Below are 14,591 nucleotides of genomic sequence, written 5' to 3'. Positions count from 1 at the left end.
CATGGGACGCTCTGGACGCAAGCCACCGCACATAGCGTCCAGACTAATAAACTTAAAGCGTTGGGAAGCCCAGCATCGTCTTCACCTATAGCGCCAGCCTAGAAACCCAACACGACGCCTTTGGTATCAGGAGCCCTTATCGAGAGTGCCGACTCGGAAATCGACTCAAATTCTTAATAATAAGGTAATCTGAAGCACTTCACGAACCTACTCCTTACGAAGTACCTATGTTGCGTAATTTGCACACAGCTATCGGTGTCGAACTCTGAATACTGCACTCCTGGCATTACGAGTTCAACCAGATTCCCGTCGCTCCAAAACGTAGAAGTATAGGTTAAGACGATACGGTTGCTGGAGTACATTTCTCTTCCACCTGTCCATGGCCTTGGACCTCAGGTACCTTGATAGGAGATAGTGAGCTCTATTGCTGCATACTGATGCGTGCACTGAGTGTCTGAATATCTCGCAATACCAAATCTCAGATTCTATTTGTGATGACTAGTAGTCCTTAACCCCAGCCAATTGCAGGAGCTTATCTGTGATCTTAGGTTTCTCAAATGGCTCTTTCCGGTGCTTGGGACAGACCTCGCCGTTTCTCTTAGGAGGATCCTGTGATGGGCGAATATTGCTGATACTGGTCAGCAGATGCGCAGGCGGTCATGGGAGTTATAGAACCTACCAGTGCGGCCAGTGTGTCGTGCCAAACCAATTCTCGAAGCAATATTTCTTTGCTGCTAAAGCCTCATCCGTCGCAAATTTCCGTGGTGTCATACAGATGTACTGCACGTGTCTAATTTGATCGCCTTCGGGAAATCGGGCGTAGTGCATAGTCCGCGAATCCCACAGAACGAAATCGCCAGGCTCCATATTCACCTTGAAGAGCTCGCATCCCTTACTTTCAAACCATGCAACATCCTTCTCGCTAAAGAGGAAGAGGTCCATGAACTTTATTTCTGGAGGCGGGGCGTCTTCATGGTCGGCGGATTCACGCTTGTGGGCGAAGAATTCATCGAAAAGCTTGGCTGAGCCACGCATCAGAACCAGGCCACCATCATCTGGGCCGTTGGGCGCGAAGTTCAAGAGACCCTGAACAGCTTGCATGCTACGAAGCATTAGTGTAAAGTTTCAGACGACTGTGTCAAGATGTAACTAACCCTTTCCTCTCAGGATTCTGGTCGCAATGCGGCCAGGGACTCCACGTAATATCCTTACGGTTCGGTAGAGAAATGTTCATGCCATCAAATGACGTGATGAGTTCGTTGGTTTCCCAAAGCTTCTCAAAGACATCGATGACACTTGGCTCCATACGAGCCTCCCATGCCATCTGCTCATGAGAAGCACCGTACGCGGAATACATACTACGGAAGTAAGGGATATCAGTCCCGGTCATCTTTCTTCGGGAAAGCAGGTTCTTCAACTTACCCTCCCTTGAAACTGACTGGAAGGTGATCCGCAGTCCATGTAGTAGGGTCACTCTCGTCGAAGCCAAGTTCAAATCTCTTCAACCATTCGATTTGCTTGTCGCAGTAATATTGGGCACGCTCCTTACTGATAACGTCCTTGATGATTACGCAGCCGTTTCGGTGGAACTCATCGCGCCAGTCCCCATAGTGCTTGCCAGCGTCAAATGTGACAAGATCTTTGCTTTCGAACTGAGCAGCAAAGGTTCTCTTCGCTTCCACTCGATCAATGGTCTGTGTTACCGTTGCCATTTCAGTTTTCGGAGGTATGGTTCGAGTTATACAGTGGGTTGCTATGGCTTTCAGTCTGTCGTGCGGGTGTTGAAGTTGTATGTAATCCAATACACTAAGGCGGCGGAAGTATGCAATTGTAACGACTTGTTCATGCGGTTTTGTAGTATTTTGATTTGGTGACTGTGTGTAGATCAGATCACTCCATGACTTCAATTGAGGAAGCGCCGGCCCCGCACATCTCGACCCGGCCCCATGAGATAGTCGGGGAATGGTTTCCACCGGGCCGGGTCTTCGGCTCGGCTCGGTTCGGGAGGGGGCGGTGGAGTATGCTGTCTTGGGCGCTATGAGCTGGTCATCCTCTTTTATCGTGGGAGGACTCAAAACACAGGGTGAACAAGTTCTCAAGAGACTATTCGCGTGCTCAGTCCAGAAGTACAATTATTATTGCATAGTATTGATCTATTAAACTTTCTGTGGCTTTGATAGTTTTATGATAAGACTAGAAGTCATTTGGGACTCCTGCAATCCAATCACACTGAAGTGAGAATGATAACGACAGATAAGATGGCACAATAAGTTGGAACCCCCATTCGAAGCAGGGAGCATGTTTTCTTGGTATAGTCAAGTAAGATTCTGTCAGGGTTTTAGTAGTAAACTTGACAGAGTTACTGACCAAACGCATCGTGGACCCTGTCGCAGGGCAAGAATAGTTTTTACAAAGTCAACTGAAATCCACTGACTTTATATGTTACTGAAATAGGTTAATACGAAGAGGAATCACTAATCTACACCTGGTTTGCTATCATATCTATTAGGAGCAGCGGCAACCAGCGATCCGGAAATAGTAAAAGGCTTTTACAAAATGAAAGCTAAATTGAGTTGAAGGTATATGCTCGAAACATTTTATTAACAAAGGGAGTAACATAAAAGCATATGGAGTCAATACAGAGGTAGCTGGGTACCTTGTAATAATGCATTTATTCACTACTACAATTGCTTTAAGGCATTCAAGCATTCCCAAAAGATTATCCAAGATAATTGTAACAGTATTCTGTTTACTTAGTAATTCAAATGCGCTTTGAGTAGAATATTCCCAAAGTATGTGAAATAAAATATTAGTTATCTTTGGGAATTGTAATCAGTACAAAGCTATCCTCCTTGTTTTTGTTGTCTTCTTTTCGGAAATTACTTATCATTTCTTGAGACTTAGTTTATCAATGTAACAGTTATGCTACTATTTCCAGCCCTTCTTGCACGCGTGATGGAACTGCGGGTGAACGAAATGACAATTGCTTACCAATTAGGGTACCTAATAGTAATGTATATGAGTCAAGCCCGAGGCGAAGTTGTCGTGACAGCAAGGAGGAGTCGCCGACCTACGGGGACAAATCGATGGGCCCTGAGGAGCTTGACTTGGTTGGATGGAGAATCGCAAACGGAGCCCACTTCCGGTGTACCGCCGCCTGGAGTCGATCACGACATAGCAGCGAGCCTCACATTGTCCAAGGGTTGAAATTCTGAAGGGGGAATGAGTGGTGGCTCAAGGTTGGAAATCATTCTCGATCAGATATTTCATCAATACCACAAGGAGTGGAGACTGTTCGCCAAAGTATCGTGTTCTGTGAGCCTAAGGACATCTTTTATAAAGAGAAAGAAGAGGGAGCGCAGCCAAAAAGACAGGAAGGATACGCAGGAGCGTTGCGATAGCGAGCGACGAGTATCGTCCTACATTGCAGTCACTTCATTGACGTCTTACCTGGAGGCATATCAAGGTCGGAATCGACCTTGCCTCGACCAAGTCTTTTCTCGGGTTTCCTGATTGCTAATGCATGGAGCCGTTGCGAGCACAACCTGTCTATCGGGGCTTGATCTTGCCAGCTGTATTCACGGAAGATGAGTCGCTACGCACTCAACAGGACTAATCCACAGGCTGACCGTTGTACGAATTCTTTCTCTGGACATTGAATGCCTGATTAGGGAAGCTTTTTGGTCTTCATTGTGAATGAATATTAGAAGGAACATTGCACGACGTACGCCTCTTACTTGAACACTTGCTTGTGGATGCCAGCGATGGTATATGTTCTATGCAGCCGCCTTGTCAGTCCGAAAGAACCCCTACCCAGTGATACCATCACTTTCTAATCATTTTTTACATGCAACCTGGCAATAGAGTTTGATACGACCCCCGGCAAGGTCACAGAGTCAAAGACATTGTCGAGCACCCGCACTGTTTTGGTGGCTACAGGGGTCATCTATGTCGGCCTTGGGAAATGAGAAAAGCAGCTCCTGGAACGACCCTCTGGTCATCAATATGTAGCGAGACACAACTTTGAAAGTGTAAGCGTACTTTCCTTAGCAGAAAGTGCCACTTAATGATGCGGTCAAGTAAATGAGTAGTAACTCAGCCACAAATGGTTCCATTACCATCAATACCATCGGGCTCGTATCGAGTCGCGGGGTTATGAGGACGAAGTTGCATTGCACACTACACTGAGTCGAGTAGTCTTGACGTAAAATGTCTAATGGAACTTGGTGTTGAATACCAAGATCATGCGTCCCAATTATCGTCCGCCTGAAGCATCCATCATATCACTAAATCGGCTGTGTCGGCACCGCGACTAGACTGACTAGCCGTAGATCACAGCAATGTGATGGGATGGGCAGACCTCCTTTAGGCTAGCAGTTTATACGATGCACCCTCAAGATGAACTGCGCTACACTTTGTGATTCCAGCGCCTAAGGTAGGATGTAGTTACAACAGAACATTAATGCGCCATTCCCCGTTTTCGGCCCGCCTCTAGGCTGACCACTAACGGTCACATCCAATGAAAACAATTGACGGAGAATATTCCTTGGCAAATCCTCAAGTTCAAGGAAAGCTTGGAAGTACCGCACCAATCGACTTATTGCCAGCATCCACTCTATCGTGCGGGGAAGGCGAACCAGGGGCAAGCCTGCACAAGCCTACAATTAACATACCATCAGTTCATGAGTGTAACCTCACCTCCGCAATCGACCATGCGCACCAGTCGTTGAACGAGTTGATAGTGGAGTATTAGTATCACGAGGTTTGCGTCGTGTAAGGCCGCTGTTGTTCCCCATGGGGAAGCGTTAGGGCGGCGGGCTGATTTGATGTTACTTAGTGACGACTATAAAACATTCGTAGCAACCTGTTTGCTGCCTCACATTGGCAAAGAGTTGTCGGCTTTCAGAGCTTGAGTCATTCGTTGAATTCTCATTCCCAAACCTTCGTGCCAAGCCTTGGCCCAAATCGTTGAGATGATGTGGTTTACGACAGAAAGCCTGCGAGGCCTAGCGTGCCTAGCGATAGTTGTGGGATCGTCCGTCTGGGACGTGACCGCACAGGCCGTGCCTCCTGTCAGCCAAGAGAAGGGTGTCTCGGCTTGGGCCTTCGACATGAGCCAGGTCACGTTGAGCAGTGGACGCTTCTTCGACAACCAGGCTCGCACTCTGACGTATCTTAAAGCAGTCGACGTTGAGCGCTTGCTGTACAACTTCCGCAAGAACCATGGACTGTCAACCAACAACGCGGCGACCAACGGCGGATGGGATGCCCCGGATTTCCCATTTAGAACTCACGTCCAAGGCCACTTTCTGAATGCATGGGCATTTTGCTACGCCCAGCTCCGCGACGCCGAATGCAAGAGTAGGGCTACTTACTTTGCTGCCGAACTCAAGAAGTGCCAAGCCAACAACAGCAAAGCTGGCTTTACTACCGGCTATCTTTCTGGCTTTCCCGAGTCTGACATCACCGCTGTTGAAAACCGCACTCTCAGCAACGGCAACGTTCCCTACTATGCCATTCACAAGACCATGGCTGGCTTGCTCGACGTTTGGCGCCACATCGGTGACACCAACGCGCGAGACGTTCTTCTTGCGATGGCAGCGTGGGTCGACTCTCGTACGGGAAAGCTTACGTATTCCCAGATGCAAGCCATGATGGCCACAGAATTTGGAGGAATGAATGAAGTCTTGGCCGACATCTTCCACCAAACCGGGGATCAACGTTGGCTCACTGTCGCACAGCGATTTGACCATGCCGCCATATTTGATCCTCTTGCTTCAAACCAGGATAGCCTCAATGGCTTGCACGCGAACACTCAAGTTCCAAAATGGATCGGTGCCTCACGCGAGTACAAAGCCACGGGAACTAGTCGATACCAGGACATCGCCCGTAACGCATGGAACATCACCGTCAGCGCGCATTCGTACGCAATTGGTGGGAACAGCCAGGCAGAGCACTTTAGGCTCCCCAATGCCATCGCTGCATTCTTGAATCAAGACACTTGCGAGGCTTGCAACACGTACAACATGCTCAAGCTCACACGAGAGCTTTGGTTGACGAACCCGAGCACCACAACTTACTTTGATTTTTATGAGCGTGCTTTGCTCAACCATTTGCTGGGCCAGCAGAACCCATCTGATGGTCATGGTCATATCACATACTTCACTCCCTTGAACCCGGGTGGACGTCGTGGCGTCGGCCCGGCCTGGGGCGGTGGAACCTGGAGTACAGACTATGACTCCTTCTGGTGCTGCCAAGGAACTGGGTTGGAAACAAACACAAAACTCATGGACTCCATCTACTTTTACGACAACTCTGCGCTCTACGTCAACCTGTTCATACCCTCTGTTCTGACATGGACTCAGCGCAGCGTCACTGTTGCCCAAACAACCGATTTTCCCCGCGGTGATACAACGACCCTGAAGGTCACTGGTGCTGGCAAATGGGTCATGCGTGTCCGTATCCCAGCATGGGCTTCTGGAGCTCAAGTTACTGTGAATGGCCAAGCCATAAGCAATGCCGCTGGAACATACGCGTCCATCGACCGCACCTGGGCCTCGGGCGATACCGTGGTTGTGAAGCTCCCTATGAAGCTACAAGTCATTCCTGCGAACGACAACCCCAGCATCGCCGCAATCGCCTACGGTCCTGTCATTTTGAGTGGAAATTATGGAAGCGAAACACTTTCTACTACCCCAGCGTTGAACTTGGCCACCGTGAAGAGAACTGGAACTACTGGATTGGCTTTTACGGCGACGGCGGGTGGCAAGACTGTGAACCTTGGACCCTTCTATGATGCCCAAGGTTTCAATTATAACGTGTACTGGTCCATCAGCGGAAACTTGCCCGCATGAGATGCGAAGAGACTCATCCGAATTCCACTCTTTCACATTACATTCCCGTACATACTTAAACACCTCGACTTTTTTGGGCACTAAGGAGAATGCACCCACAACTTATCGGGGAAACCATCGATAGCATAAGTGTGGGTAACATAAGTGTGTGAATAAATCGAGGCTATGATTCTGTAACTGAGATTCCCGTGTTGGACCATTGCTAGACTTGCAGAAACTGCCCATCTCTAGCAGCCTTGACCCTCACACACTGCCTGTTCACTTTCAAATATCGTTCGAAGGCGTCTGTGCCGATGACAAATGGATGTTGAGTGCCGTCTGGTCTATGATCCAAGAGATCGAAGTGATAGAGCGCTCGGTCTTGGTTCTGGTGGTTGGCAATGAGTGTATCCACATCCGCCTTCTTTGCCAGGTCCGCGAATCGGTTCAAAGACATGATTTGCTGGTCCTTGGCTGACGCACTGCTCGGAATGCCAACGCCGCCATAGAAGCCAGCGACATGGTTTGTGCCCTTGTCAAATACTTCAAAGATTGTCGACACAGTGCCTGGTGTATGCCCTGGCGTCACGAAAAAGCTGAATGTAACATTGCCGATAGTCAGTCGGTCACCATCTGAGATGGTTCTGTCCTTGATCGGCCCGTCCTGAATCTGCGATAGAGTTTCCCAAGCCGCAGCTGAGGCGTATGTGGCGAAGGAATAGTTATCTTGAAGCCATCGAGCCCCGCCATAATGATCAAAATGTTCATGGGTAATGACGAGATGTTTGATGTCGCTGGCAGTGAATCCAAGTGTCTCGAGAGAGGGGATCAGGATGCCTTCGGCCTCAGCAGCGTTGTTGAGAGCATCGAAGACAACGAGGCCATCACCAGTATTGTAAGCCCATGCCGAGACAGCACTCTGCCCAATGTAATATAATCGGTCAAAGACCTCGCGAGGGGCAATGAACCCTGATATCTGTGTGGCGGAGGAAAGCTCAGGGTAGACTTGGCCGAGAATGCAGCGGTGTGCAAAATATGGGTACAGATCTGGGCCTGCAAGCGTTCGTGCATCGTTCAACCATCTTGTGACATTGTCTTTTTGCTCCTTTGGAAATTCTGTAATGTTGAAGAAGTCTTCAAATTGCGCGCGGGCAAGACCCGCCAAAGCCATCAGGATCCACAACGTTGAGATGTTAGATTTCATGATGAATGCCTGACATAGAAAGCAGTCTTTAAAAGAAGGGTTTACGTTTCAACGTCTCGGCCAGTTAATTTATACACGCACTCAAATTCTCTGCTCGAATATACGTGGTCAAGCAGAATCTGCATGTCTGTGTTTCCGGGGCGCGTAACCATCTACCGAGACCAAAACAAGCCCAGATTTACTTAAGTCTCTGGCCTCCAAGCGAATCGCATACGGCTCCGGAAGGTGGTATCGAAATTGGAGTTCCTATGGTGTAGGATAATAATCCGGTAACCCACTGAAAACCGGAAAGCTGGGAGATGAGGGGTAGGCCGAACCAACATCACGGGGTCAATAGACCAGAGCGGTAGCAGCCTATAATCATTGGCTGGGGTCCAGAGGGGATATCCACTAGAAATTACTCCGTATTATCTGTTCATATGGGAAGACGGAAGGCGATACTCATTGAGTGATGAACCCTAATTGTCGGTACATTTTTCAAATGTTGTCCATGGTAAGATGCCGATAACCATAGCACAAGGTGTGATGGGACTCTATCGTGCAGTTCATGAAGAATACGACTACGTCTCATTCGTCTCGCAGATTATGTAGCTCATCAAGGATAGACGCAGTGGAAGGAGGCATCGGCAGCGATCCCTCCGCCTTCAGTGGTATCAAAAGTCTTCACATCTTCAACCTCTTTCTCAGGTCCTACTCTGCCTTTCCCAGCTTACGTATTTCAGCCCCGTACCAGGCCTAAGTGAACGAGTGTTAGTCGATCCGTAAAGATAAGCGATGTTGCATCTACATGGGTTGAGACTTACCGTCGCAGCGCCCTCGCCAATTGCCTTGAGTCCAAACTTCTTGGTGAACCAGGGCGCCTCGATCTTGCGCACGTACAACTTAGCGTCCTCGTCCTTGACAGTAGCTGCAAGAATGGTATTCTTTGGTAGTGCCGGGTTCAACACTGCAGGCCTGCCTAGTCCGATGAGATCGCAGCCTCTGTTTTCAAGGGCCGCCTCCATCCCTTGACGGCTACGAAAGCCGCCAGTCACCATTAAGGGGACATCTGGGAAGTCACGGCGGATCGCCCGAGCGAACTCAAGGAAGAAAGCTTCGCGTGCCTTTGTACGGTCTGACTTCTTTTCATCGGCCACACCAGTAGCCATCTTGTTGAAAACTTCGGTTAGCGTGAAATCGCAACTAGGAAGGCATTCTTGGTAACTATGAGATTAGTCGCCACTTACCAGGGGATCTTCATATGTGCCACCGCTGACCTCCAAAAAGTCAACCCCAGCATCAGTAATCAACTTGAGCTGTTCGATGCAGGCATCGAGCTCAGATTGAGACTGGTGGTCAACCGAGTTGAATTTGATTCCGACACAGAAGGTCTTCGGTACCACTTCACGGATCGCCCGGATGATTTCAACAACGATCTTCACACGGGCGGCCGGTGATCCGCCGTATTCGTCGGCTCGCTCGTTGCTTTTTTCGGACATGAATTGAGCTAGCAGGTAGCCGTGGGCGCCATGAATTTCCATCCCGGCGAAACCGGCGTCCGACGCCAATTCAGCCGTCTGGGCGAAGCGACGAACAACATCTTTGATATCAGCAACAGTCATTTGCCGAGGAGTACCGAAGACCAAAGAGCTGATAAGACGCGCGACAAGACCTTGCCCAAAGTTCAAAGGTATCGCACTGGGTGCAATTGCCTTTTCAAAAAAGCCACGCTTGCCAGCGCCAAGGGGAGATTGGCGGCCAGGATGGTTGACCTGGACAATGGTCGGGGTTCCATTCTTGTTGCAGACCTTCGCCCAGGCCTTCCAGGCATCCAGCTGCCGCTCATACGGAATAGAATCATTATATGCAATGTCTTTGGGCGAACCAAGGTACCTCTGGTCGACTTCCACATTGCCTTTCCACGTTGATTAGTCAGTTTATGCGCCGTATCTTATTGTGAGTATCAATCTAGAGCTGCCAGCTTGCCTACCGGTCAAGACCAATCCCCAACCACCATCGGCCCATTCAGCATAAGGTGCATGGAAAGCAGGGGAGGGTAAGCCTTCGCTGTCGGCCATGTTCTCGGCCATCGCCGCTTTTGTGAGGCGGTTGGGCAAAGTAAGGCCACATGCTAACGTCAATGGCTTCGCGATTGCCGAGTTTGACATGGTTCCTGTGTTTCGAAGATTGGTCTCTCTAGAAATCTGAGTGGAGTCAATTTCGAATCTGCTTCACTCGGTTGGAGATGCAGAAGCAAAGTACTAAGTTAGTTGAGTTCGATTTCTACGAATAAAGGAGAGTGTGACGACTTTTGAATGTTGAATCAAAACACGCTCTTATCGTATTCTTCAATTGAGTGAAATCTCAACTCCGCTGGTTTGACGGACGAAACGCCGCCGCATGGCCACCACAGTCCCACAATAGGAGCTTTAACCTCAGGCGTCATTCAAGCCTAGTCTTATCAAGAACTGATTACAAAGATCGAGTCACCGGTGAAACGAAGGACCCCCACTACATCGGATCAGAATCAGCCCGTTCAATGGAACTGTGTGTATCTGAGATTTGTGCCGAGGTATGGCGCAGTTGGTTTTTATTGCCAGCCGCGCCGAAGATTTGTCTAGCGTCCTCAAACCGGCAGAATAGTCCCGCCGATTTCATCCTGCGGAGTTTGTCATTCAATTAATTACCTTAGCTTACTGAGCTTCAACACAGACAGGGGACGGATTTTGCACCTTGACTAGAACCAATTTTTGAGCCGTACTTCCACCGGACCCGGACTTTAACCACTTCGCCGCCTACGCAGCGTGTCAATGCTTCAGACTGATGCGTGAGGCATTACGCCAGCGGAAGGCCGTAAAGACTTTGGACGCTCATCTTGCAGTGCAGACGCAGGATAGCATGCGTCCGACCATTGTCAACGTAGGTTGGTGAACGATCAAGGCTCATCTCTCAATCCACATTATGCACAGTGAAACGGCCTCCGCGAGAAATACAGATTTTGAAGTCGGCCTGGAGGCTTATGGTTAAGCAAACCTAAATTATCCAGTTGCAATGGACTGGAAGACATTCCTTGTGTTTATCAAATTCTGCGGCCCAAATCGCACCGAGCATGGGAAGCATGTCGTGCCAGCTCTACGCCACATCTGCACGTCAGATGCGGGACGAACCGAAGCACCTCCACTTACCAAGTTGAATGTAGGTTCTTGAGCTATCACTCTATCCTCTGATAATGGAATGCTCATTGAGTGGAAGCGAGGTTCAATGCCGAAAATTTGCGTGCATTTTTCATTCAAGGTGAGGGTCAGTGAGGCCCGGGGACGGCACGCGGTATTGCAAAACTTCTCAGGTGCGTCATTGTGTTCGCGTGCCCTTTGACACGGTCGGCCTCGCGAGATGATGGACATATATCATTGCGGCACGGCCTGGAAAAAGATTGTGTTAACGACCAGAGGAGAGTTTCCAATATCATCGCGTTGCGGGTGGGTAATTGGAACTGCCAGCTGGAGCTTGCGGAAACGTGGCAAGGTAGCCGAAGGACGGACGGCGTAAATGCTTTCGACACAGGTGACGATGTTTGCCCCGTCGGAATGCTTCTAGATTCGAATATTCTGCCTGTTACCGACATGTCACCGAGCGAAGATTGATCAGTGACAGTAATCTTCATCGATTCCACGTGAAAGAATCCAGCCTGGGCTTCTCAACTTGACTGGTCTATCACTGTTGGTGCGCGACAAATGTGAACACTAGTACGGATACTACCCCATGTTTCCCTAAACTCCATTTTTTTATCGTCATGCAGGTTGTCTCGGCTCTAAATCTCTTACTAGAAGCTACCCTGGATCTCGTGATGGCACAGCGGCATTTTAAGACCGAGATTCGGACCGTTGTGGAAAAGTCTTACGCCTACTACAGTCTTCATAATCTCTCTCCCTTCTTTTTCACGGCCATATTACTTCAAAATTCTCTGCAATCGGTCCCTCGGGCATGGTGCTCCGCAACTCAGGCCGGGGATGGTCCTTGCTCACCACCCTCGTTAACCCCAAAGCAGCCCACGTCTCCGCGTCCCCGCGTGATCTTGGGATGCTTGACTCAGGGATTCGAGAGCAGGCTTCAAGCGGAGCAATAACGAGGAGGTCATTCATGGGCAGAGAAAACGTCTGAATGATGCCGGCAAAGCACCGAAGACGGTCGGCTGTTGAGCCGAATTGGGCAGCTGGGGGGATTTCAGAAATATGAATACTCCCTAGTCATGTGAAATGAGGGGAAAGAAACCGACAATCGACCGATCGACAGGTACGGGGAAACAAGCTTAAACGGCCGCTTGCTATTAGGTGATTTTGGGGCATCCTGTAGCCCTGTAAATGTCTCGGGTCTCGCGTGCCTGGTGCTGTGTACCAGATTGACACTTACATATGCTAGCGTGCGTCAATGGTACTCCTTGGCCTACAGCTTACCCCAACTTCTGCTTACAGGCAGCTTACTGCCCACCTCTGGAGGTGCTGACCACCTCGCTCTCGCTGCCGACACCCCCGAGCCGAGCAGGTGGGAAGACGACTCCGCCTACGTGTGAGGTTGCATTTTACACCACATGGGATCATGGGCATCTTTTCTCCGCCAAGAAAGGATAATTCTATGTATTTCTCCCCTTTTGCCAGCAAATACGGAGTATACCGTTAGCCTAAAAGATCATCTATCTAGCCCGACGCAACTGACTGTCAGCAACGGGGGAATGCGACTCCCTGAAGACTGGTGAATTGAGATGCGTTCGATCTGGCCGCGAGCGACTCGCAAGCTTTCTTAGTAGCCCAAATCAAAGCTCATTTCTAAATGTGCTCTTGTGGACCTTGATGCTCGATCGGATCCCTAAGGTAGGGATGGGTGAGACAACTCAATATCTTGTCAAGGGGAACCCCGATGCTACTATGCCTGTCAGGAGTTACGATCAGACGAACTGTCGGTCTGGGCATCTCAGGGGCTAGACGAATCGATATTGGATACCCACCATTCACGCAACGGGTTTCCCCAACTTCTTCCACGGTAACATCTCAAGAGGGGGTCACTAGTTGAAAAGGGCCGTTTCCCTCCCGTGTACTTTACCATCGTTCGATAGTGACATGTGAATGCTTGCGGGGCAGAAAGGAGACAACACCATGCATGTATCGTGGGGTTCTCGGCAGTGTTCCCCGCGTCGTGTTGTAACGGACCACCAGACGTGTAGGGCTAGGCAGTTCTGGTGTTTGTCGACCCAGTTATTTCAATCTACTGAAATGAAGCCCAGAACATCGACATGTGGCTGCAGACCACCTAGAAGGATGGCAGGATAAATACGCTTGAGAGTATATAACGAGAGAAACTCTCTTGGAAAATGAAGACGAGAATCAGAACGGCATTGTGCATTCTCGAGGACAACCAGATCGCTCATTTCCACCTCCTTTGCTTCATTTGATTTCCAATTGCACCTTGTTACTCTCTTTTGATTCACAGCTCCTAAGGGTTCTTTCTAAGACACCACTATCACGAATCCATTCCGATGGCGATCAACAAGGTCGTTGCGGCTCTCGCCGTTGGTCTGACCGCTGTTCATGGTGCAGTTCCAACAATCCCTGGCTTCAGTCTCACGTGGAGTGACGACTTTGTCGGCTCTGCGAACAGTTTGCCCAATACCGGCAACTGGATCATCGACACCGGCACTTCCTATCCTGGCGGACCTGCCAACTGGGGTACCGGAGAAATCCAGACCTATACGAGCAGCGTCAACAATCTTCGCCTCAACGGAAATGGAGCTCTGCAGATTACAGCCATTAAAGCTTCATCTGGTTCATGGACATCTGCTCGTATCGAGTCTCAGCGTGGAGACTTCATGGCTCAAGCTGGTGGCAAGATGCGTGTCCAAGCCAGCCTTAATCTGCCCGTGGTTGGTAGCAATGGTATTGGCTATTGGCCAGCATTTTGGACTCTTGGGAATGCATACCGCGGTAACTATTGGTGAGTCACCAAAGTAAGGGCGCGGTGTCAAGCTATGTACTGACATTGATGTAAGGAACTGGCCGGCCATTGGGGAATTTGATATCATGGAGAACGTCAACGGCATCAACCGCGTTTGGGGTGTCATGCACTGCGGTGTCAACCCCGGAGGTCCCTGCAAAGAGACTGATGGTCTCGTTGGGAGCCGCGAGTGCCCCAACAGTGCCTGCCAGGGCAACTTCCACACCTACACCCTCGAAGTTGACCGCACCGCTGAGCTTGAGGCTGTAAGATGGTTCGTTGATGGCATCCTGTTCTGGCAAGTCGTCGAGACCGATTTGCCCGCAGACGTTTGGACCCAGGCGGTCCACTCGCCTCACTTCATTCTGCTGAATCTCGCAATTGGCGGTGCATTCCCGAACAACAACTACGGGAGCACCACGCCTCTTGCGAACACAATTTCTGGGGGTACTCTCCAAGCTGAGTATATTGCTGTATACAATGCTTGATGTCTTCTAAATTGATGAGGAACGAACGCGAAGAGCTTCTTCTGGTGGCTCAGCCAATTCGGCAGACCATTTTATCTAGGCAGGCCAATTTTCGTGTCAAAG

General features: G+C 49.7%; 5 protein-coding genes across 5 annotated transcripts; 2 read left to right on the top strand and 3 right to left on the bottom strand.

The window, feature by feature from the left end:
• Positions 1–498: 498 nt before the first annotated feature.
• Positions 499–1,712, bottom strand: CPAR01_14846 (uncharacterized protein; the record flags this gene model as incomplete). The annotated part of the gene is made up of 4 exons (XM_060499096.1): positions 499–628; positions 680–1,102; positions 1,155–1,358; positions 1,423–1,712. 4 exons carry the CDS (start codon positions 1,710–1,712, stop codon positions 499–501), a joined length of 1,047 nt encoding a protein of 348 aa, XP_060342021.1.
• A 3,264-nt stretch (positions 1,713–4,976) lies between these two features.
• On the top strand, positions 4,977–6,854 carry CPAR01_14845 (uncharacterized protein; the record flags this gene model as incomplete). Its single annotated transcript, XM_060499095.1, has 1 exon — positions 4,977–6,854. One exon carries the CDS (start codon positions 4,977–4,979, stop codon positions 6,852–6,854), a length of 1,878 nt encoding a protein of 625 aa, XP_060342020.1.
• A 202-nt stretch (positions 6,855–7,056) lies between these two features.
• Positions 7,057–8,037, bottom strand: CPAR01_14844 (uncharacterized protein; the record flags this gene model as incomplete). Its single annotated transcript, XM_060499094.1, has 1 exon — positions 7,057–8,037. The coding sequence occupies one exon, from the start codon at positions 8,035–8,037 to the stop codon at positions 7,057–7,059; it is 981 nt and encodes a 326-aa protein (XP_060342019.1).
• A 690-nt stretch (positions 8,038–8,727) lies between these two features.
• On the bottom strand, positions 8,728–10,184 carry CPAR01_14843 (NADH:flavin oxidoreductase/NADH oxidase; the record flags this gene model as incomplete). The annotated part of the gene is made up of 4 exons (XM_060499093.1): positions 8,728–8,772; positions 8,841–9,185; positions 9,264–9,931; positions 10,007–10,184. The coding sequence occupies 4 exons, from the start codon at positions 10,182–10,184 to the stop codon at positions 8,728–8,730; spliced, it is 1,236 nt and encodes a 411-aa protein (XP_060342018.1).
• Positions 10,185–13,546: 3,362 nt separating this feature from the next.
• CPAR01_14842 (glycosyl hydrolase family 16) lies at positions 13,547–14,489 on the top strand (the record flags this gene model as incomplete). The annotated part of the gene is made up of 2 exons (XM_060499092.1): positions 13,547–14,001; positions 14,057–14,489. 2 exons carry the CDS (start codon positions 13,547–13,549, stop codon positions 14,487–14,489), a joined length of 888 nt encoding a protein of 295 aa, XP_060342017.1.
• Between the last annotated feature and the right edge of the window lie 102 nt (positions 14,490–14,591).

The sequence above is a fragment of the Colletotrichum paranaense genome (genome assembly GCF_030867605.1).
Source record: "Colletotrichum paranaense strain IMI 384185 chromosome Unknown Scaffold_17.1, whole genome shotgun sequence".
NCBI classification, from domain to species: Eukaryota; Fungi; Ascomycota; class Sordariomycetes; order Glomerellales; family Glomerellaceae; genus Colletotrichum; species Colletotrichum paranaense.
Note: the sequence above shows the minus strand (reverse complement) of the source record. Positions and strands in the feature narration are given on the sequence as shown.